The sequence below is a fragment of the Triturus cristatus genome, chromosome 12, assembly GCF_964204655.1.
Source record: "Triturus cristatus chromosome 12, aTriCri1.1, whole genome shotgun sequence".
In the NCBI taxonomy this organism is placed as follows: Eukaryota; Metazoa; Chordata; class Amphibia; order Caudata; family Salamandridae; genus Triturus; species Triturus cristatus.
In genome coordinates, this window is record NC_140595.1 from 633,770,141 (window position 1) to 633,796,065 (window position 25,925).

At 41.7% G+C, this 25,925-nt stretch overlaps 1 protein-coding gene across 1 annotated transcript in view; it reads left to right on the plus strand.

Moving 5' to 3' along the window:
• Positions 1-25,925, plus strand: part of SLC7A5 (solute carrier family 7 member 5) — a 129,697-nt gene that overhangs the window by 80,946 nt on the left and 22,826 nt on the right. Inside the window, exons 7-9 of the mRNA XM_085638732.1 lie at positions 10,756-10,852; positions 22,598-22,747; positions 24,112-24,289. Of these exons, the coding sequence (XP_085494858.1) occupies positions 10,756-10,852; positions 22,598-22,747; positions 24,112-24,289 (425 nt within the window). The remainder of the gene's footprint in view (positions 1-10,755; positions 10,853-22,597; positions 22,748-24,111; positions 24,290-25,925) is intronic.

The window sequence follows — 25,925 nt, forward strand, 5'->3', positions numbered from 1 at the left end:
TCGATGATGGTGGCGATGCTGATGATGATGATGATGGTATGGCGGAGTGGGATAACTATCATGCCCAAACACCATCTCCCTCTCCGGTGCTACCTGGTGACTCACCACCTGTTGATATGCAAGTTCCACCAGTTAAGGGATAGGACAGCACTAACGTTCAAATTAACGAAGGATTATTTCCTGTACGATTTCAAAGATCAGCCTGTTAAACAAACACATACAATCCCTATAATCGAATTTATTGGGGAGGAAGGCAAAAAGATTATGGAGGCCTCATAGTCTTCCAGCACGAGTGCCTAGATTGGAGGAAAAGTACAAATCACCATTAGGAGCACCAGCGTGCCTCACTGGTCAAGCGAAGCCAGATTCTGTAGTCACACAGGCAGCGCAACGCCAGGCTAGAAACCCTGCATCTATGATCACTGCACCACCTGATCGTGGTTGATGTCGTTTCGATGCCATAGGGTGAAAATTCTCTTCGATGGCTTCCACCATGGTGAGAGCAGCTAATGCTTTGGCCATCCTGGGTCGTTAGGACCGTCAAGGGGCGGATATGTCAACACTAGTTGAGCAACTGCCGGAACCGTCAAAGACCATGGCATATGACGAAGAAGAGGTTTATTCGGAAATCAAGTGGATGAAGCTCTCCAATCGATAAAGAAAGATACAGATACTGCTCGCTCTCTGGGCACATTGCAATTTTGAAAACAACCCTTTCGGGGTGCACGCGGACGCGGCACCTCCTCTAATTTTCGAAGAGGAATCAATCAATATCGACCTTATAACCAGGGTTCAAACCGATATTCCTCTAACCAACAGCAAACTTCTCGACAGCAGTCTTCCAAGACTTACAGAGGAAAATCCTCTTACAAGGGTTACACTCCTAAGAGACATGACTTCCATCAGTCCCAGAAAATTGGGGATCGAATCTATCGGTACTATTTTCAATGGTCCTCCATACAAGGAACCGTTGGGTTTTGGAAATTATAGTAAGAGGTCACACTTTGGAGTTCATCGAATTCCCTCCACCCACACCACCTACCGGACTGCCACAGGCTCATATCGAAGAACTGTTACAACAAGTTCAATTTCTATAACACAAGGGAGCCATAGGAGTAGTATCAAGATCTCAAAAGAGGGAAAGGATTTATTCCCGATTCTTCCTTATCACCAAAAGGGAAGGGGGAATGGAAGCCCATTCTAGATCTGAGGGCTCTCAGCAGGTATCTAAAGAAACATTCTTTTCGTAGGCGAACGCATGTAGAGATCTTGCGATTATTTTCACAAGGAGATTTCATGGAAACAATCGACCTCCAAGATGCATATTTACATATCTCCATACTACGACAACATCGGAAATTTCTTCGTTTTCGAGTGGGTCGAGGTGTTTTTTCCAGTTCAAAGTTTACCATTCGGACTACGCTCGGCCCCTCGAGTGTTTACAAGGGTGCTAGCCCCTGTGGTAGCGTCCTACGTTCCAGGGTGTTCAGATCTTTCCATTTCTGGACGACTATCTCCTAAAAGCACAATCGAAAGTTCAACTTCTACAACACACACATCTTTGACAGGAGGTGTTTTCGCGCCTTAGGGCTCTCCATAAATACCACAAAGTCCCATCTACAGCCTTCTTATCGCACGGATTTTCTGGGAGCAACTTTAGACAGTGTCAGCAAGGGCACTTCTCTCCCAAGACCGTCTTAAAAAAAAAAAAAAAAAAAAAAAAAAAAATTCTCCGACTGGTAACCCTTATCAGATCAAAAAGACCCGTTTCTGTAAGAATATTGAAGTCCTTTCTGAAAATGGCGTCATCATGCATTGCATTGGTCCCTCTTTACAGATTACAGACACGCCCCATCCAAGGAGTACTGGAGGTCCAAGAACGCCAGGTTACAGGTTCTTTAAACGATGTTGTAAACGTCACAGATCGGATGAAGTTGGCGCAAAGGTGGTGGACGCAACCGTTAAATCTAACGGAAGGCATTTCTTTTCTGACAATGGTACCAGACATGACAATAACAGACGCCTCTCTGGAAGGATGGGGTGCTCATTTGGAGGATTTATCAATAAAGGGAAAATGGTCAATATGTAAAAAAAACTGGCACTTCTACAGGTTGGATCTCATGGCTATATATTGCTGGCTCTCAAAGCTTTTCATCCTTTAATCCAAGGAGAATCAGTCCTGATACAGACAGACTATACAACCTGCGTGCACTATACAAACAAGCAGGGCAGGATAAAATCTCCGAAACTGTCTCGACTAGCTCAGTCGATTTGGGATTGGTCTGTCAACCATCGCATCACGATATGCAGCAGTTAATCGACCGGGGGTATCCAATATCCTGGCGGATTCCCTGACCAGGTCCTCCTCATCGACCCACGAATGGGAGTTGCATCAACCAACTCTAGAGAGGATATTTCAACGATGGGGTCGCCCACAGCTGGATCTCTTTGCCACACTAGAGAACCGGAAAAGCGAGATTACGCAAGCTGGCATCCCCACAAAAGATCTCTGGGCAATGCCTTTTTGATGGACTGGTACGATCTGTTTGACTACGTTTTTTCTTCCCCCAATCCCACTCGTACCTCGAGTTTCTGTGGAAGATGCGGAGGCAACCTTGCCATCTACTTCTATAGCCCCCCGTTGGCCTCGGCAGGCATGGTTCTCAGAACTACTCCTACTGTCTCAATGCGAACCAATCATTCTACATCCTCGTGCAGATCTTCTCACGATGGACAAGGGGAAAATTTGTCATCCGAATCCCTCCTCACTGAGCTTATCAGCTTGGAACCTGAGCACTGTGAATTTGCCCATTTGGATATTCCACAGGACTGTAGAGACATTTTAGCTCAGGCGAGGGCTCCTTCTACGGTGAAAACGTACAAATTAAAGTGGAAAAGGGTTCTCCACTGGTGTGCATCTAATGGGGTGCACCCGTTTTCACTCCACACCAGAACAATTGTTACCGTTCTTCTTGCATTTAGCTAACTCTGGGTTCTCTCATGCAACCTTTAGGGGTTTTTTCTGGCGGCAATTTTCCGTTTCCGTCAGGATGGTTCAACTTCCCTTTGTTCTTCAAGGATTATCCATCAATTCGTCTAGGGGTTATTTTGCAAATTTCCTCCTGTTAGACGCCCTCCTCCATTGTGGCATCTGAACATCGTATTGGCTCAACTAATGAGACCACCGTACGAACCGATTCACAAGGTCGACTTGTAGTATCTAACATGGAAGGTGGCTTTTCTTCGGGCGCTAACGTCTTCACGTCGCGTCCGTGACATGCATGCATTTACAATAAATCCACCTTTTTCCTACAGTTCAAAACAGATTCTGTAGTATTCCGTACAAATCCAATTTCCTTATTAACGAACCAGTGATTTTAAGAACTTTCTTTGCTATCCGCAAACTCCTGCGGAGCAGAGATTACATTCCCTGGATGTGAAACGATGTTTAACATTCTACATCAGCAGAAGGGCTGCTTTACGAAGGACTGATCAACTATTCATAGCTTATGCACGCTTTCACAAGGGTCGTCCAGTGACGAAACCAACTATTGCACGTTAAGTTTTCAGCTGCCATCGTCTTCTGCCATCAAAAGGCAAACAAGCCATTGCAGTCACCAGTGAGGGCTCACTCCACCAGAGCAATGTCTTCCTCAACTGCTTTATTTGCTGGAGTGCCTTTGCATCAGAGCTGCAGAGCAGCTACGTGGTCGAGCAGACACACGTTTACAAGACACTAGTGCTTGACAACTTTAAACGAGGAGGATGCTGCAGTTGGGCAGGCAGTGCCTCGCAATCTTTTTAAATAAGATGAGCCTCTTCCTTCCCTCCTCCATATTGTTTCCATTTATAATTGACATAATGATGCATTTATACTGTTACAGTTATTCAGTACTGTCATATGCATAAGAAGATTGATTGTCATTACAATTTCGAAGCTGTGTGATCATGGAAACAATGTTATTGTTACTGCTAGCTATTCTATATTCAAGCATGTGAATCTATGAAAGACACCCCAATACTGGAGAAGAACAATTGTTACTTACCTGTAAACAGGTGGTTCTCCAGTATTGGTGTCTTTCATAGATTCACATGCGATCCTCCCTTCAGAGGCTCTCTTCTCCTCATACACTCTGAGTCACTATGGTGCTACGAAAATCTGAGGTGAGGAGCTCTGAGGAGAAGGTTCTAGAGAGGAGCTGGCGCCTGATTGGCCGGAGTTCGGACTAACATAATGACAGAGATAGACTGCGAATGTCTTTTTTCTCTTTCCATGTATCTCTATGGAAATCTCATATAGGGACATTCTTGAGGTTATTATATGCTTATATCTCTGTTTTTATATGATTACGTATGTATAGGTATATATATATATATATTATCACTGTATATATTGCTATATTATTTACCGTGGGACTCCCACTCCGACGACGGGGAATATTCAAGCATGTGAATCTATGAAAGACACCAATACTGGAGAACCACCTGTTTACAGGTAAGTAACAATTGTTCTTAACCAGTGGTTCAGTCATTGTTAGTCATCAGTGGAACACCATGCGCCAAATATCACCAACGTGTATAGCTTCACCCACCAAGTCAGTCACCCAAGGAACCTTCCTGTGTGCCATGTACCACCTTTAAAGTGAAAGAGCAACTCCCCTTGGGAACGTCTATAACTCTGACTCGATTGGTGTGAATATTACAAATGGCAAGGTGCTGTCCAAAACGTATGCCCAACTTGCATACTGCTGACCTATATCGCATGCGGTATCCCTCTCATAGTGATACTTATCGTAGGCCCAAAATGTAAACAATCGTATGGCCCATACTGATTAAAATGCCAGTGTGTGGTCCACGGCCATACTAAACTCTTTCTCCTCATATAGTTCAGAGTCTGAATACAAATAGACCCATGTTGTCTGAAATAAGACCATATTTAAACCTTACTTGGCTTTGTGCGCCTGTTCAAGATGAGAACGTTCTCTGCTTCTTTTAAAATTAATTACTAGGCAATTAAAGATGGATTGTGGGGTGTCTGCGGATTAGACTTGATATGACATTGATTGGTCGAGATCCCAAGTTGTCCCACAGTTTGAATGAGTCACACGGGACACTGCGCATATTGTCATAGAATAGCCATGTGTTGAACTTCATGATTAAGACTTGCTGGTCTACAACGTGAAGCACAACAGCGTATCATGAACCTGCCATTTTCTAGCACTACCCTTTTTGGTTTTCACACTAATGAAGAAATGCAGTAAATGTGGAAAGAGATAGAGACCTTCTAGGCTTTATTTCTAGGAAAGAAACCAGAATATAGGAAGCATTACAGGTCCAATACATCCCTTTACGGGCTCAAATGCTTCAGAGTTCACAACATCAGCACACACATCAGCAAAACCTTTATGAACACAAGAGGTTTTTAAGAGACAGATGAGGCCAGCAACTATCAGCCGCTGCAGGAAACCATCCTACAAGAGGGAGACAGTAACTTTTCCCTTCCTACATTCAATATGCAAGTCCGGTGGGAAGAAGTATCATGAAACATCTGCAAGAGTTACAGAATATCACAGAAGACAGATGGATATTGAATATTGTGCAGCACAGCTGTTCTCTGATGTTCATGTCATCTCCTCCAGCTACATGAGGTCATCACCCTTCTAGAGAGAGAGGCTGTATAAGCACCGCTATCTTCCCAAAAATGAAGGGAAATGTATTCCTGGTACTTTCTGGTTTACAAAAAAGGGACAAAACAAGAATTCAAGACCCATTGTAGATTTGAAAATGATCAACAAATATATTAGGAGGGGAAAATTCCACAAGTTGACTCTTCATCAAATTTGTTCTCAACTCACTCTAGGGATCTTCAGGGCATATATGCTCATACTCCAATAAAACAGAAGCATCGAAAGTGGCTGAGGTTTGTTGTTGGAAATCATTATTACCCCAAAAAAGTCCTTCCATCCGGCCTCAAGTCCACCCGAAGGACATTCTCAAAATGCAAGGCGGTACTCTTATCTCATTACCAGACAACACTAGACATTTGAAACAAGCTGTGGCTGCGAGTCAAATATACAAAGTCTACTGCAAAGTCATTTCAGTCCTTCAACCATTTAGCAGTGCTGGATACGCAGACAGCAAAAGCGTTTCCTTCTGACGAGTGACTGTTAGCTATAGTTCCATTGTTGAAATCTTCTGAAGGCACCCCAAGTAACAGCTTGCCAGATTTTGTTACTATTGGGATCCATTATATCCTGCATTTTTTCAGTACCTCTTGCTTATATTCCAGTGAGGCCCCTTCAGTGTCTTGATGATCACAGTTGCCAGTAGTAATAAAATACAAATTCAAATTAGCTTTATTCGATTTAAAAAATAATAATCATAAAACCACAATTAAGATACACAATTAATCAATTATGTTACAGCATAAACTCAATGTATACATAACAAACAAATAAGGGTTACATAGTTTTTATCTGTACATTGTATTCCTGTACCTAATGACAGTTTTTAAAAATAAGGCGATACCCCTCAGTCATTTCATTTTCCTGAGATTGTAGCTTCAAGTAAGCTATTCTACATTGTCTTAAACCCATACTTTTCAGGATCGGTATTAAGAACCTTTTCCTTGGTAGTGTATACAATTTACCAAATAAGATGGTATGCATAGTAGATTTGTATGAGATGTCATCACACAGACAAGGGAGTAGATTTCTCGACCTATCATTAACTCCTGGGAAGGTAATCAATCTTTGGAAGGTCCCAAAACGAAAGCGAGTTAAAAGCATGCGATCGAAGCTTCCCTGCACTTGAGCCAGATACGATTGTGTGCCTGGACATATTAACATCATTTGGTTGTCCATGACAGTTTCCTCTTTCTTTAAGCCATCTCCTCTATGTGGGTCAGACATTCTATTTTTAAAGTCTTTCTTGAAGTAGATACCATCCTCTCCGGTGCCTCAAAAAATTCAGGGTGACCAATTTCATTAGCCATTTCATTTATATAACCAAGCCAGGGTATGGTAACAGCCCTGTCAAGTTTTAAACAATCCATGATGACATCGTGATTAAAACTGGTCTCATTTGAAACCCAGACATTGTGCTAAAGTAAAATGGGGTTAATTCTAATCATATCAGTAATAAAAGGCAAACCAAGTTCAGAGTGGCAGATGAAGTTAGCACTTGAGCTTGGTACTGCTAACAAGTAATGCAGAAAAACATTATCACAACGTTGTAGATATTGCACATCCACAAATCCCCATATGCCTGCCCCGTACATAGCTGTTGATAGGCATTTGGATTTGTAGATGGCTAATAACTCAGGGACAGGTCTGTAACCTAATTTCCTGGATAAAATTGATCACTGCACCTATGGCTCTAGAAAACATTAATTTTCTTGCCTGGATAGCAGCAGATCAATTTTGATCCCCTATTTGGGGATCAAAATTGATCCCCAAATAGGAGAATTTATTTGTGCATTCGATTGTTTTATTATTAATAAAAATATCAAATTTTTTAGTAATTTTTTCCCCACATTCCATTGTATAAGTCTTACTGATATTCACATTTAGACCCCTTTCTTGCATAAAACAGTTCTTTGCAACCCTATTTGCGTCCGCGTCATCATGACTGCGTCATCAGCATAGAGTAAAATTGGACTGGAGTATTTTTAATAATCGGATCGTCCTGGCGGTGTTTAATCAAATATTGGCCAATACTATTGATATATAATGAGAAAAGAAACGGAGCAAGTACACAGCCTTGCCTCACTCCTTTTCTCATTGGACATTTTAGCTGAAAACTCCCCCTGCCTCCCAAAACAAACCCTTGTAATCAAATTAACTCTTAATCCAGCTGCAATGTATTCCCTTCCATGGTAGTATAAGGCAGAAAATCTCGTAAAAGAAGTTCCAGCTTTTCAAGGTATTCCCACTCAGATAATCGTAACATACACCTCCCTGTTTGGATAGGAAGCTTATATGGATGATCTACAAGTACAAAGCACATGGTTTCACAAAATGTTTGCCCCATATCAACATGGGAGCAGTCCATCTGGCTTTCCAGCCGTTTCTTCCAGCAATAAAGACCATCTGTTTGTTCAGATGGACAATGTGTCAGTCATGCATTACCTGAACAAAAAGGGAGGGGCCAGATCACTCGCTCTTGAAGTACAAATGATTTAGAAATGGCTCTTTGCCAGAGACCTGTAAATGTCAGTGGTTCACCTCTCAGGTGTTCAGGATTTAGAAGCAGACTCACTCAGAAGGTTTATTCAAGAAAACCACAAATGGTTTATAAACAGCGATGTGATTCACTTCATCTTCGATGCACAGGGGTTTCCACCACTAAATCTGTTTGCTGATGTACAGAAAAAGGAAATGCTGAGACTTCACTTCTAGATACTGCCAACCAAGGGGAATATTCTTTTGATAAACTGGTGAGGGACGTTTCTGTTCGCATTTCCACCAATATCCCAGAATTCATCACCATTCATCAAACTGACTTACTACGGAATAAGAATGATACTCATGACACCAGAGTTGCCAGGCCGGTTATGGTTTAATAATGTTCATGTGTAAGAGATAAATATGAAACTTCCACGCAGAATGGACCTCCTCCACATGTTTGGTGGCCAAATTCTGCTCGCCATACCCACCCTCCCCCCTCCAAGTTTACCATCTTTGAATTTGGCAGCATGGTTCCTAGACTCATTCAGTACTTCCTTGTCTCCTCTATTTAGCCAGATCAGGCCTTCAGTTCTCTTCTTTAATGGTAAATTATGCTGTTATTGCAGTGTTCAGGAATAATTCTTCACAAACCTCTTTCATCAGGGTCCCTGTTACGGAAGACACCCTTCAAGGCATTAACATTTTTTCCCACCAGTTAGAAGACCACCTGAGAGATCAGTCTGGTTATTTAGAAACAAATGGATCTTCTTTTCAAACCTATTCATAGGCCCTTCTCTAAGTGAACTTAGTGCAAGGCTGGATGGCTGTCTTCTTAGCGGTAATCACATCTGAACACAGGGTTAGCAAAATTCAGGCCTTTTACCTCATAAGACGTTCACAGTCTTGCACAGGGCAAAGTCATATGGACACTCCCATGTTTTCTTTCCAATGTGGATTCTGATTTTCAGTTAAATCAGACTATTTCTCTTCCTTCTTTTTTTCAGAATTCATCCACTCCTACTGAAAGGTCCATGCGCACTTTGAATGTTAGGCAGTTTCCTAAGTTTTATCTTGATAAAATGAAAGACATCCACAGGTCTGACATGTTCGAACTGTTAGGAGAGGCTTAATCACCTCAAAGCAGTCAATTTCTAGATGGATTATTTCTTCTTTTCTCAGAAAGCAAATAAGTCCTTGGCAGATAAGCCTAGTGCTCATTCTACTAAGGGTAAAGCTACAAATACTAATTTGTTAAGGCATATACCTATAACAGAGCTTTGTATGATGGCCAATTAGTGCCCAGCCAATACAGAGCAGATGCCCAAATTAGGCCACGTTTTTTGTGGAATCCTTCTGCTTAGATCTAAACATATATATATATGTCCCTTCACCATCTGATTAGTAATAGTCTTGCTATTCTATTCATTGCTTATGATTATCAGGGAGACTTCCCCTGAGGAGAAAGAAAATTTGGATATTTGTACTCCTTGCTATTTTTCAAGGAAATTTCAATTGAAATCATAAGAAACCCTCGTTCCTCTGCAATGGTAGAATAGATCAAAGAGTAAACAGCTTGCAGTATCCAAAGTCTCCATGCAAAAGTACTTTACCAATGGTCGTTGACAAGGCAAGATGGGAGATTGTTAGCATGTACCCACTCAAAGGAGCAATGCTGTTTTTCAGCTTCATCAGGTTGCTGCATATTTATCTACATTTTCCTCTTCTCTATTTAGTGACCTGTCTAATTGTCTACATTTGAATTGGCTGCTATTTTAACACAATTAAACAAAATATATCCAATTTTGCCTTCAATTGACTGTCAAAATTGTTTTGATTTTAAAAAGAAAAGATTGGGTTTTTTAGAGAAAAGTTTATATTTTTAAATTTAAAAGTGCTCCCACCCTCGGAAAGGATTTTTCAGTGCTTATGATTTCAATTGGGATTCACCTAAAGAAGAACCAGGATTAGAGGTAAGCCACCTTTACTTAGAGGTCTCTTAGGTCATTGTATTATTCCAGTGAAAATACTGAATAAGCTTGCGAGTTCATACAACTGTTAATTGTGGCTCCATCTGTGTGTGGTATGAGCAGCTGCAACCACTGATGATTTTCGCTTTGTGAGATGTATACTTACCCAGAGAATATCCAGATTTAATGACTTAATTGAAAAGTTCTTGGATGAAAACAATTGAATTACAAGTAATTTTTCCATCTCACTTATGCATTTAAATTCACATTATCCTATGCCCGACTAAATGTTAAATAGGCATTTTCACGGCTGATAACCTCTTTGTTTGTTACGCAAATACCAAAAACATTTAAATTGCATGCTATACCGAGAACCCCATGGTCTTGATTGTCCTCACTCTAGAAGATTTATTCACCCAAGTGCAAAGATGTGGCATTGTTTGCTTTCTGTAAAACAGGATGAGATTCCCTTGAAGGTGGACCATATCACTGTGTATGGCAGATGTTATACATTTTTGGAATCACTTCATATTCACCCTTTTTCCCTGATAATAATATTTTAGCATGATTTGTATTTTAATCTGTAGCCCGTAGACACTTAGGTTTTCCTCTCATTCCAGGTTATTTTTTGTGGGATCCCGTGAAGGTCACCTACCCACTCTCCTGTCCATGATCAACCCCAAACTAATGACCCCTGTGCCATCTCTCATTTTTACGGTAAGCATCTGAATGCGACTCTACAGGAAAATATTAAAAGAATAAAAATGACAAAGGTTCTGCATCATAGGATATGTATGGAGTCATTTCTTAGAAATCAACAATTGAATTTTCCTATAGCATGTGGGGATCTTTGACCAGTTTTATAACATATTAACAATAGCACTAAATGATGAGCATCCAGTATTTTCTAACTACTAATATAGCAGAATTTATTAAGCAAAATTTCCCAAAACTGGAAATGCATTCTTTTCTATTTCAGAATGAAACAACACAGCAGCATAATTTCTAAAGTTCTTTTTACTTGAAAAGGATAAAACATGGCTAAAAAAAAGTAGGGAAACCAGCCATATTGATAGCTTCCACAGGGAAGCCTGAAACAGGCACTGCCTTAATGAGTCAACAGCTTCCATATACCAGTATACTTTGTACTGGCAACTGCCATTTCCTGTATAGGGCCAATTAAAAAAAAACAAAAAAAACTTGTGTGAGAATGAGATGTCATATGCCTCAAAGGAAACCGGAAAATATTAGGTGCAAGGACGTGCAAAAAGAAAGTGATAGAGCACCCAGGGTTGGGACCTCTTCCACTATAACCCATTGCTCAACACCCAGGGTCTCCTATATAGGGAGATCAAGAGCAAGAATGAAGCACAACAACACTTTCTCCTCACAACACTCTGACCACTCCCAATCAATGTTGATCTCCTGTATAGTGGCGACTGTTCATGAGCAAGAAGTGATACAGTGTCAGGTTTGACATCCAAGATTAGGAGGCATTTCACCTCAAGAGAGCCAGTGAAATAGATCCACATGCTGGTGTCCTTTCATTCGATGTCGCACCGTTTATGATCACACTACTTAGCCTGACACCACTCAGTATCACACCACTCAGCATTGACACCCCTCAGTATCACACCACTCAGCATTGACAGAGACAAAACCTCAGCATTGATACCAAAAGATTCAATTTAAGAAGATTTGTACCGTTTTCATAATCCTTCGTGGCTTCTCCTGAGTATCTTCAACTGCCTGTAATGGTGATTCCCTCTGAAGCCTCAATACAGTCTTTGTTACATTTCACAATCAGTTGACTCGGTTTGTGACATATGTTTTGCCTGTTCCAAGATGTGTTACTCCTTGGCATACAGCTCCAGCTTCTACAACAGTATATGAGAGCCTGTCAGTTCCTCTGCCTGTAAAGCCTCCATGGATCTCTCGATCTGACTCCAGTCACCCAATGTTGGTTGAGTTTCCTTCCGCAAAACGAAGAAAGATAACTCCAGCTCCTTTTTTTAGAAGAGAGGCTGACAGAGATACGACCTCAGTCACACACTCTACCTTATTCCCCCCTAGGTCTTCACCTTTCTTGGTATCTAGAGTTTTGCCTTTTGATAATAACACCACTTTCCATAGGGTATTATGAAGCGGGGTCACTATGTTCAATATGCCATTAGAAACACAACAGACTTCAGTGTCTGTCATAGTGGAGACTTTGCAGCATGGGGTACAAACAAGACCACTTGTATGACTGGTTCCTGGCTTTGCATGTTTAGCAGAAGAGAATTTCTTGGTTTTAGAATAAATACTGTTGTTCAATCAAGTTCTTATGTTTCTGTTGTCTGATCCTACACCTGATTTGCTGATTAGTCTCACCTGTAAACAACAGACATGCTTTAACTCTTGAGACTTTCATGCCTCCTCAAAAAGAGGGAAATACAAGACTTAATTGAGAGAAATGTTTATGGAACATTAGAGACAGACTTTAAAGAAGACAGTACTACTGCATTATTATGCTGTTATGACAGATCACTATCACTGTAGGAATCGATGCAGAGTTTTACTGAGGACCTTCCTAAGGAGCGCAAATGGTGGGCCTACTGGTCCATAACCAGGTGTAAATGCGTCCTTGAATTCTGCAGACCTTTCAGTATATGAACATTATCATGATCTTCCTGGATTAATTTGATAACTCGAATGATACACCCGATTATGAACTTTCCTTCAACTGGCGCAGTTCTATTTGGTCCTCACATGGATGAGAACATGCAAAGAATGAATAACGAGGCTGAGACACTGAAACCAGTAGACCCTATAGGTAAAAATGTGTTTGAGGCATGTGAGCTGCAGATCACATGCCTTGCATACTCCTGCCATCTAGTGTTGGGTCCGGATGTTCGCAAGTTGTTTTTGTTTGAAAAAGTCTTTCCAGTCACGAGGTAGAGGTCTCCTCCTTTCGGTGATTGTGCTCATGGGTATCAACTCCATTGTTAGATTGTTTTTTTCCGCCATCGGGTTTGGATGGGTATTCCTGTGCTCTGCTTTGGAATCGATCCTCTGGTTCCCCCTCGGTGCGTACTTCTCTCTACCTCAACAGTATTGTTTTAGGACGCGCTTTCCATTTCCGCGGTTCGATTAGAATTTCAAGACTTCGACATTTCGACCGGAAGATCTGCGGGCAGCCTTCGGGCCCATCCGCGTCCGTTTGGCTCCTCGTCGATGGAACGGACTCCATTTAAATTCTTTCCCCTGTGCCACGCAAAATATCCACGTACAGACTCTCGGTGTATAATTTGTGCTTGTCCACCGAGCACAAAGAGCAAGACTGCGACGTGTGCCGATCCTTCAGATCAGAGAAAACCCAAGAAACAACCCACGGAGTCGAAACCCTCAGCACTGAAAGCAAATTCCGGCTCCGAAAGCTTTGCTGCCAAAAAACTAAGACTTGCCTGCCATACAACCGGATCCAAACATAGATACTGTACCGCCTAGATCGGATCCAAAACAGAAAAATATGTATATTCACCCTGTCAAAGGGCAAATCAATGCTAAACCACCATCTAAGCACAAGCTTTCTAATGATGACAGCCCATGCAAAATTCATCTGAAGAAAAAAAGTGTAGGCACAAGGCCTTTCCATACACTTCCATATCCACTTCCCTCTCCACCACAGCTTTATCCATTACATATTACACCAAGTCAGTCTCCTCCACCTCAATTTGACGCAGGTGACACGGACGATAATGATGCACAATTACCAGATCCTTGGACGGACTACACAACTGATTCTCCACAGGATACAGCCCCAGATCTTTATCCTCCCAGGCCATCTCCACCTGATGACAATCTGTCATACCAACAGCTTATTGCTAGAGCAGCAGAATACGATTGGGTGGAGCTACATAAAGAGTCTTTGACACTCTAGGATCACATAAATCCAGCCAGACACTGCCCATGATCAATGGTATGTTAAGGCACACAGACAATATTTTTAAAGATCCTGTCCGTGCCACTATCCTTACTCCTAGAGTAGATTAGAAATATAAATCTTCCCCCACATATCCTATTTTTGTTAAGGGTCAGTTCCCACTTGACTCTTTAGTGGTATCAAATGCTAGAAAGAGAGCTAACTCTTAAGCATCTGGGGATACCCCTCCCCCAGATAAAGAATCGAAGCTTATCGATGCTTCAGGCAAACGTGTAGCTGTGCAAGCAGCTAATCAATGGCGTATTGCTAATACGCAGTGGTTACTAGCACGATACGATAGAGCCCACTGGGACGAAATGTAACAACTACTTCAGTTTCTTCCAGAAGGGCATAAGGCAAAGACTCAGGATTTAGTCCAAGAAGGCAAAATAATTTCTAATGACTCTCTCAGGTCGCCCTCGATGCAGCTGACACCGCAGTTAGAGAGGATAATACTAGCATCTTACTATGACGATATGCGTAGTTACGGATATCAGGATTCAAACGTGAAGTCCAACAATCCGTCCTGAATATACCTTTTGATAAAAAACATCTTTTTGGCCCTGAAGTGGATCTAGCTGCGAAAAAATGAAAAGGGACACCGATGTATCAAAATCGATGGGAGCACTTCAATCTCCCTCAAATCGAGGTTCCGTTCTGCGCTCTTTTTATAGGTGAGGGTCCAAGACCACAGGCACTGACCAGAACACTTCCTCCAACTAAGGCAATTCCCAAACATCTTTTACTAGAGGATTTTTCAGAGGAGGTTATAGGGGAAATAGTCCCAGGGGGAGAGGTAAAAACACCACACCTCGCACTTCCCCTTCCTCAAGTGAACAGTGACTTCCCAACACTTCCCTCCGACTATTCCACACCTTTTGGAAGAAGACTTAAGATTTTCTCCCCATTTGGAAATCAATAACAACCGACAAATGGGTGCTTGGAATTATCCAACATGGTTATTGCCTGGTGCTTATCAACAATCCTCCAAACATTCCTCCTCGATCTCACAAAATGTCACCAGACCACCAGTACTTGCTTCAACAAGAAGTGCAATCTTTATTACTCAATGGGACTATAGAACCAGTCCCACTTCAGTACTAAGGGTCAGGGGTTTATTCCCTTTACTTTCTGATTCCAAAAAAGGATGGCTCCTTGAGACCTATTCTAGATCCCAGAGAGTTAAACAAATACATATTGTCAGAGCACTTTCACATGGTAACTCTTCAACAAGTACTACCCCTCTTGCAGCAGGGTGACTTTATGTCTACTCTAGATCTAAAAAGACGCCTACTTTCATATTCCAATTAATCCAGCTCATCACAAATACCTCAGATTTGTGATAGTAGGCAAACATTACCAGTTTAAGGTATTTCCATTTGGCGTCACCACAGCCCCTGGAGTGTTCTCCAAATGTATCGCAGTAGTAGCCGCTCATCTCAGAAGACAATGTATACATGTCTTCCCTTACCTTGACGACTGGTTTATCAAAGCGGGCACTTACCAGAACTGTATACTACACACTCAGACAACAGTACACCAGTAGCGGCTCCTGGTGGGAGTGCTGCTGGGCGGTGGGGTGGGGCGGGAGAGGGGCAGGGTGGGGGGGGGGGTAGTAAACCACGTAATACGGCCGAACGGAGGTAAGTACATAAATAAAACGAATTACATTGCGCACGCTGCAACGCCAAATGGCAATGCAGCCTGTGCAATGTAATTCGTTTTGTTTATTCATTTATGTACTTACTCTGTTCGACCGTATTCCGTGATTTACTACCCTCCACACTGCCCCTCCCCCGCCCTGCCTCACTGCCCACAGTACTCCCATCAGGAGTCGCTACTGCAGTACACCTACTTCATCAGTTGGGTTTCACAATAAATGCACAAAAATCTTCCTGTGTCCGGCACAAGTGCAATCTTATCTGGGAACTTCCGTCAACACTCTCAAAGCTCTAGCCACTCCCAATGTAGCCAGGATTCAAAACATTCAAGCCACAATATTACAATTTCAACCCAATCAATCATTACCAGCCAGAGTCTTCATGCAGCTGCTGGGAACAATGGCATCCTGCATTGCAGTCGTACCTCAGCAAGACTTCACATGCGTCCTCTGCAAGAATGTCTAGCGCATCAGTGGAATCAATCATAGGGTCTATTAACCGATCTAGTGTTGGTAGACAGCCGCACCCATCGCTCTCTGCAGTGGTGGAACCCTCACAACTTAACACATCGTTAACAAGTTGGGGGTGCCCATTTTCAACATTACACAGTACAGGGGCTCTGGCCGGACAATCACAAATGTCTCCACATCAACTACCTAGAACTTCTAGCAGTGTTCCTAGCACTCAAAGCTTTTCTCACCCAACTTGTAGGCAAGACTGTCTTAGTTTGCACGGACAACATGACAACAGTGTACTACCTACAGAAACAGACACCACAAAATCTGTCTCCTAGCAGAACACCTTCCAGGAATAGACAATCAGATGGCAGACCTGCTCAGCAGACACAGGCAGCAAGTACACGAGTGGGAACTTCATCCCCAAGTTCTTCTTCCCTACTTTCAAAAATGGGGATTTCCACACATTGATATGTTTGCCACAGTACTCAATGAAAAATGCCCAAACTTCGCATCCAGGTTCCCACACCGCGCATCCAAAGGCAATGCTCTATGGATGAATTGGTCAGGGATATTTGCTTAAGCTTTTCCACCTCTCCCACTAATTCTATTACTGGTTCGGAAGCTCAGACAAACGTCCCTCACACTGATCTTAGTAGCCCCACACATGGGCTTGTCAACCTTGTTACACCACCCTGTTAGAACTCTCTGTAGTTCCACATCAAAAGCTACATCTCACACCCTGTCTCCTCACTCAGAGCCATGGAGAAATAAGGCATCCAAATCCCAGAGAACTCAACCTAGTGATTTGGCTCCTGAAGTCATAGTGTTTGGTTATTTTCAGCTCCCACCAGACTGTATGAATATTCTCAAAGAGGCTAGAAAGCCTACTACTAGAGTATGTTATGCAGCAAAAGGGAAACGGTTTGTTGTCTATTGTAACAACAATATCAATCCACTTGATGCTTCTGTACAGAACATAATTTGTTATCTGTTGCATATACAGCAATGTGGATTAGCTTACAGATCCATTTGTTTACATCTAGCAGCAGTAGCAGTGAATTAAACCTTCATGGAAGGATTAAAAAGGTTGATACCACCAAGAATTCCCCATGCTCCAGAGTGAAACTTGAACATAGTCCTTACAAGGCTAATGGGTCCACCTTTTGAACCAATGCACAAATGTCAGTTACAATTTCTATCATGGAAAGTTGCTTTCCTCATAGCGATAACCTCACTAAGGAGAGTTGGTGAACTACAGGCATTAACTATACAAGAGCCTTTCTTTGAACTTCACAAAGATAGAGTGGCTCTTCGTACCAATCCTAAATTTCTCTCTAAAGTAGTTTCTGCTTTTCATATCAATCAATCAGTTGAGTTACCTGTGTTCTTTCCTCAACTTGATTCTGTACCAGAACGAGCTCTACACACACTTGATGTAAGACGTGCTATACCTAATTACATAGAAAGAACCAAAGAATTTAGGGAAAAAGCAACTATTTGTTGCCTTTTCTCCACCTCACAAGAGCAATCCTATATCTAAGTTAGGTATTGCAAGATGAATTGTAAAATGTATCCAAACATGTTATGTTAAAGCAAAGAGAACTTTGTTGGTACCCCCTAGAGCTAATTCTACTCGCAAAATAGTGGCTACTATGGCCTTCTTTGGAAATGTTCCCATAGCTGATATTTGTAAGGCAGCAACATGCTCATCACCATACACATTCACCAAACACTATTGTGTAGATGTGTTAGCAAGACAACAGGCAAATGTAGGCCAAGCAGTAATTAAAACACTGTTTCAAACAACTACAACCACTACAGGTTAACCCCACGCTTTGGGAGATTACTGCTATATAGTCTATGCAAAGCTTGTGATCTACAGCTCACATGCCTCAAACGGATATTGTTACTTACACAGTAAGCATCTGTTCTTGGCTTGTAGAGCTGTAGATTCACATTCGTCCACCCAGCTCCCCGGTCTCCTGTAGTTGTTGTAGTTCTTAATTCACATTCATACGATGGACATCTCTATTGTATACATACTAACTCCATTCTCACCCTTTGCGGGAAAACAATCCAACTATGGAATTGATGCCCATCTGCACTATCACCGAAAGGAGGAGTCATCTACCTCATGACTGGAAAGACTTCTTCGAACAAAAACAACTTGCAAACATCCGGACCCAACACTAGATGGCAGGAGTATGCAAAGCTGTGAATCTACAGCTCTACATGCCAAGAACAGATGCTTACTGGGTAAGTAACATTATCCTTACTATAAGTCCCTATACAAGCACAAAGGAAGGAAGTAATAATAGCATCAAAAGAGGTTTCAGACCCTTCATTTGCCATATCAGTAGTAACATCAGCTCCATCAGCTACCCCACGAGAGAAGATCATCAAGGGCAGACGATTTTAATAACAGTCATCCTCTTCGGGAAAATCTTGGGCCAAATCAAGGCAATACCTTCCCCACTTCTTTTCCACAAGGTTCCATTCCTGTAGAGCTAAATATTTGGAGTCTCTTGAAGAATTGCGCTCTATCCGAAGACACGTGAGCTGTGTGCTGTTTTTTCCACATGTCTGCCGCCATCGATCCCAACGCAAAACACAACCTAACTACATTTGCATCTTTTGTACAAAGATACAAGTGTCTTTGATCGACAACAAGCCATAGAAAATGGCCCTCATCAAAGGAAGGTATTTACTCAAAATACTTCTAAATTCGTTTTTACTTTTAAATGTTAGATTTAAAAACTGACAGTACTTGGATCACAAGTTTTGCATGCCTATTCAGTAGATCTGAAAGATGCATACTTTCATAGCCCATTTAATTCAAAATGCAGGAATATCTTGAGGTTTGTGGTGGTAAAGACACATTATCAATACAAAGTCCATGTGTCCTTCCTTAAATCTGCGCCTCAAACGTTCTCGAATTTCATGGTGGTGATGGCTGTCAGCTGAGGAAACAGAAAATCTTCATCAAGAATGATCAAAGTCAGCAACCAACAGAACTTTCTCAAGAATGTCCAAGATTCAACTTTTAGATCATCATCATCTCCAATCCAAATTCTGACCTTCCTCTAAAATATTTCTGCATATAAATCAAGACAAATTGTTTTCTTTAGAGTAGAGAGCTGCTTCTGTAATCTACAGGTTTTGTCAGCTTCACATAAAGCTGGTGGCAGTCAATATTTCATTTCAGAGTGAAAGTGGCAACACCATGTACTATTTGAAAAAGGTGGCATCTAGTCCAGAACAGTCACTAGAAATCACAGCTATAGTTAGGTGGCTTCTTTCTAGACACCTACTGCTAAAGGGAGTATATCTTCTGGGGGTAGAAAATAAGGCACATTCGTGTATCAGGCTGTATCAGGAAATTTACAAATTGGTCATCAGTGGTGATGTTCTTTAATACATCTGTTGCAACTGGGGTGGACTTCAAAGCAGTCTTTTTGCCTCAACCCAGAAGGCAAAATGTCCAAGCTTTGCTTTCAGATTTCAAAAGCCAGGGACAATGCACAATGTGCTTTTGATGAATTTATCGGGCAAAATTCGAGCTGCTTTTCCTCCAGTTCCCCTGATGCCCTCAACTCTGGTGGAAAAGAAGTACTCCAATGCTAGGACGAGCCACACATTACAAGAATGTCTGAGGTATTGGTGGTTCACATATTTTCTGTAAATGGATAAAAAACAAATCACATAAGACACTTCTATGCAGACCAGCTCTGCTGCCCAGGCATCAGGAACAAGTATTCCATCCCAATTTGAAATCATTGAACTTGGCTTCTTGGCTCCTTAGTACAGCAATATGGCCTTTAAAAAAGGTGCATACTGCATGGTTCTTGTGAGACAAACTAAGGGGCCAGCTTACAAGTAGAAAAGTGTCTGCAAATGGTGTTATCAGTATTTTGACCCCATCACTTGCCAAGATGAGGTAGTATTGCCTTAACTCATTAACTTTATGAAATTGAAGCTACATTTTTGATCCTTAAAGGTACACTTGGCAGCAAGTGCACCCCACATTAACAGTCCCCCCTCAGGGGTGTTTGTTAAACTCCCTATCATAAAGGACTTTTTAAGGGTTTTTAAAATGTCCCTTATGCTCCCGAAAAATTTGGAAGCTGTCCCCTCCTTTGTAACCTAATTTAGTCTTGTCTTATATAATGACTCATCCTTATATGTAAGGGTTTGTTACTTAAATTGGGAAAAGGCATTCTTAGTTACCATTACATCAGACAGTGAACTTGTGGTACTTTTAGTACTTCAAACCTGTACTTCTTTTCCCTCAAGCAGTGAGTACATGCCCCTCATTCCACCCCAAGGACTTTTCATATTTTCACATTAATCAGAAGTTAGGATGACCATAAGATTTTACTTAGACATGACAAAAACATAACAACATTTTGTCAACTCTTTATCAACTATGGATCAGCTTGATAAGGGTTCCCAAAAGTAGAATTTGGCCAGATGGATTGCATCCTTTATAATACTTTGTTATTAGTTAACTGATAAGGTGCTAACAGGGAGAACAAAATCTCATTACCCAAGAGGCGGAGCAGCTACTGATGTGCAGATGAGAAATGTGCCACTTAATAATATCTGCAAAGCGGTTATGTGGAGATCCATCAATGCCTTCCCAAAGCACTATTGTTTAAATCCAAATGCTAAAGCAGACCTCATAGTGTGTTAGTAGAAGATAGTTAACTGAATATTATTGCCTCCTATCATTTTTTCTTTCCTTACCATCCTTTATTTAAATTGTGATTTGGTATGGATCTGCTTGTTAGTGTTTTCTGCTGTTTATGATTAGCAATAAAATCTTTGATGCAGAAAGAAAGATTTCTTCATCCTGGTAATCCCAGTTCTGCTTCATTGAGAATCTCCATTGAAGTCATAAACACCGCTCCCACCTTCACAGCCTCGGCCTTTGTTTGATAAAATATCTCACAGTTGCGATCTATACAGACTTGGCACAAGGACTGTATCCTCTCGTGCAAATGCCAGTAAGGGACATCATGGAATGTGGAAGTTACTAGCTTCTTAGAGGAGTAGTGTCCGTTTACTGCTTCTCTGTGGCTGCTGCCTAGCTTGCTGCTTTTCCCTTTGTCACAAGTCGCCTCCTTTTTCTAGGCAACAATGTTAGGGGTTGTGCTACACTGTTGTTTTATGTCTGCGTTTCATTCTGAGTAAAAAGGAAAACATTTGTAAATTTGGAAAAGCCTTAGATAGGCTCCTACATGTGTACCGATTTGTTTTTTTATATGCCATATTTCCACCATTTAGAGTTACAGTTTATTGGTATAAAAGTGCTACGCAAATACTGTTTGACTTCAATCAAGATTTTTACAACGCAGATATTTTATATTCAAAATTCAGAACTAGAGCTGGCACAGCACTGGTTAAGCTATTTGTCTGAAACATGCAGAGACAGCTTCTAAATATGTGTGAGGGCCATTATGTTTATTTAAAAAGTCCATATATTTCATAATTCACTAAATGGGAATCATTTCACGGACTATAATTATTTTTGTGTTGTGTTTTAACTTTTTCATTGGCATTTTTCAACGTCTAGAACTACACAGCATAGGAAGAGAATGAAATATACAAAATAATTATATTCAGAAAATGTTTCCCCATTCTAAGCAATGAAAACACATCCACTATTGCTTCTGTTAAAAAAAACGCTTCACCATGTTCAAACATAACTCTAGAAATATATATTATTATGAGTCTCACCTAATCCCATTAAGGTTCAAGAACCAATAAAAGGAAAACCTGAGAAAGAGAGAGGAGCCTAACCTGATAATTAGGCCTGTCTGTCCTGCTGCAGGGGTAGGGACTGTGGGCAGCATTACAGCCCTCGGCATGACTCCTGCACCAATACTGTGAGAGCAGACAATGCTCCCCACCACAGGCAAAAGTCTGCCTTGCACCCCTTTCTATCCAACCCATACCCCCTACCACTACTCCCTGCCTGCTCATAGCAGATGGTAAATGTCCGCGTTTTTCCCTCTGGAATAAACGAACTGCCTGGAAAACGGAGCTGATATTAGTGTGTCTGAGTGTTTTATTTCCCCTTCTGGGCAAAAACATGTTATCACCTAACGTGGTATGGGAATGTGATTCGATGGGTATCCCAAATAACCGGCACCAGATTCCTCGATACCCGTAATGAGAGCAGAAATGGCAGAGTTTGTGGGGGCACCCCTATGACGATCAATTAAATTCCGTTCCCTGGGGTGTACACAGCTTGCAAATGTTGCCTAGATGTTGTTCATTCACTGATATATTGGATGTAAATGAGTATCCTCTTAAGAATGTACGATTAATATTTGAGCTGTGATTTTAATATTGCAATACCTTTTCATTTTTGCAGTGTGCAATGACTCTATTGTATGCCTTCTCCAATGACATATTCTCCGTAATCAACTTCTTCAGTTTTTTCAATTGGCTGTGTGTTGCGCTAGCAATTATCGGCATGATGTGGCTTCGGTACAAGAAACCTGAACTGAACCGGCCCATCAAGGTGAGTGAGAAATATGGTCAACAGCCAACCTAATTGAATCTCTTCCAGGTTACTACACGTTCCATAGAATTCTGAGTGATTTGAGATAAGATTTTGTTCCAAGAATTACAAGTGGCAGATCTGTAGGGTGGTAGCAGGTTCTAATAAATATGGACCAATATGTACAAGCTCAGATGATCTCTGATGGTACCTTGATGATACAAGCTGCTTCCGGCAGCTCATGTCCAGGATTTCAGGACGTGACACAAATACTAAAAGGTTTTGATATAAAAACAGACATTTTAAATAGTGGTACTTGCATAGTCGTTAATCTGATGCATTAAAATGTTTGACTCTATATTTTTTAAAGAAGCGGCACCACTCTTCTGTAACAACCTAAAAGTACTTTGGCTTTCAGGTGTGGCCCATTTAGGGTTGCCTTTCACTGCGTGAGTCAAGTAATTCCTTTGTCGGGTGCTTATCCCTATTTTCCCTGATATATGTTCTGGTCCGTAAACCAGCATTGTTGATTTATTTTTCCAGTTAATTGTGTTCATTCCGGCATAAACTTTCTGCTAGATATACTTACATGCAGGGTTGTTAAATGATGTACTATCATTTTCAAAATAGGCGTATTCGGGTCTGTTGGTTAAAACAAACTATAGTAAAAATAAAACTGAAACTGTATCTTTTTTTTTTTACTTCCTTCTAGTACTAAAATTTGTATTACAAACTTGCAGTCAATGCTTCTGATGATGTGAAGAGAACACTTTTTATTTTAAACAAACTATCTTTTGAACATATACACATAGCCGCCCAATTGTGTTGTCTTTTGCTATCTCCGAGGTGTCTTTAGAAGCATTACATTCCCTACATTGGTAAATTGTACCTTCTCTAAGTTTTAATGTCTAGAAGTTAGCCACATATCTTCACACATGCACTACAATAAATGGCTGTCAGGCTGAATCAGGGCATTCCAAGGAATTACTGTTGTCCTTGCAGTGATGACTACATTCTTTTTCTATAGCTAGCTTATCGCTATCCAGATTCAGGCACATCATTTTTAGTTTAAAGGTTTATCAAACCATAACTATATGTTTTCTGTGGAATTCAAACAACACCACCATCTGAGAAGGTGACTTGGGTTGCCAAACCTTTGGGTACAAAGAGCAAAATGCAATCCTTTAAAGGTTGTGTACATTGAAGAAAGCCATAATTTCCTCAATTGTGTGCCACGTTCAGTACTGAATGACAAACAGGAAGAGATTTAGTACAGGACAAGCGGTTACTACTAGCAATAAATATGCACTGTCTCCTTGAATATTCCTGCATGACGTAAATTTTTTTTGTTAAAGGCCTACATCTGTCCTCTTCTGTTTCTGCAGGTGAACCTTCTTTTGCCCATATTCTTCGTCCTCGCTTGCGTATTCTTAATCGTGGTTTCCTTTTGGATGACGCCCGTGGAGTGTGGGATTGGTTTCTTAATCATCCTTTCTGGGGTGCCAGTTTTCTATTTTGGAGTCTGGTGGCAGAATAAACCCAAGTGGGTGCTTCAAGGCATTTGTAAGTATATGAGCCTCCCTCAAATATTGGTTCTTAATGTTTATACCTAGTGATTCTATTATTTAACTGTAGCATGTAGAGCTGCTGGAGGCAAGGTTTAACTCGAGGAATCCAATGCAATGGGCCTACAAACGTTTCCAGACAGGACCCTGATGATTCGATAAACATTAAACTGCTTTTCTGATCCATGCATCATTTTGGACAGATTTTGGACAGATAACGGTTTTCATTTGGCACAGGTCATTTTTACCAGGTGCCACTGTCACTCTTTGTGCAGTATTCACCTATTGTAAAAACTCGATTGCCGGTCCCCTGTGTCCACAACTGATGCAGTCGGCATTTTTGTGGAAAAGATTTCGAATAACAACAGCTCACATTGAAAGTTGACACTTCATGTTGGAATGCTTAATACCCCTAATCTGAAAGAAACACGTGATAGATTCCTTACCTTAGAATGACCCCCAGGGGTCAGGCTGAATCCGGAAATTTTTGTCAGCAATACCCCTGCGCGTCGGTAGATGACGTCGTGTGGCTCCGCGTCCATTGTCGGCGTCGTGACCGCCGGGATGACGTCGCGGGCAGTACTTAGATGCCACCCACGCGCGCTTATGTCAGTTCTTTCTTTTTCCGCGCCAGCAAGCACAGATCCGGGAAGATCTAGTACCCCCAGTCATTTTCTGACTGAGTTTTTTTAGGCTTTTTGTCTCCTGTTTTTCTTGAGTCGATCGACTCCTGGTGCCCTAGGGATGCTGGGGTTTAAGAACTGTGGAGACTGTCACCGCATGATGTCGGTGACGGACCCACACCGAGTGTGTCTATAGAAATCAAGGACTAACGGCGGACTCCAAATACCGCACCTCTTTACTGTGTTCCCATAGGGTGTAGTTAATAATATAGTTATTGTTGGTGTGCACAAACTGCTCCTGCATCCGCTGTTAAAGGATGCAAACTGCCAGGCAGATAAACAAAGTTTGAGAGATAATGGAGCGGTGCACTACCATATTATTCTGCTAAGGTCACACCAAGTGGTTTGCCTCAGACCCGCCAAATGATAAAGAAATGCTACGTTATCAATATTGGTTTCTCTTGAGAGATTGTTTGTCAACAATACAGACAATTGCCCCATTGTGGAGTTAATTCTTATCTTTGCGGATGCCCTGACGAAGTTCAATTTCTGAACGAAACGCGTTGGCTGAGACTGTCTTCATATTTCTGTTGGATGATCACAATACAGACTATTTCTATTGAAAGAACATTGACCACTTGGTGTGACCTTAACAGAATAATCTGGTAGTGCACCGCTCCATTATCTCCCACGCCGAGTGTGTCTCTACTGCCTGGGGCACGACCACGACTCCAAGTCGTGCCCTGACTGCCGGGCCATGGCGCCGAATATTTTGCAGGAGCGGTCCTGAAAGTTGCTGGAAGTCCGGCAGTCGGCTCCGTGCCGTTCAAGGACCTGGTCCTGTGGGAGGTCGAGGGACCGGTTGTGGAGTCGTCACCATCATTCTTCTGGATCTAAGTCTTCGCACTCGGGGTCAGGTAAGTCGAAGCATTCCAAAAAGAAGTCGAAGAAGCGTCGTCGATCTTCAAGTTCCCCTCATGTGATGCGGCTGAGGGTGCGGGCGGTGCCACC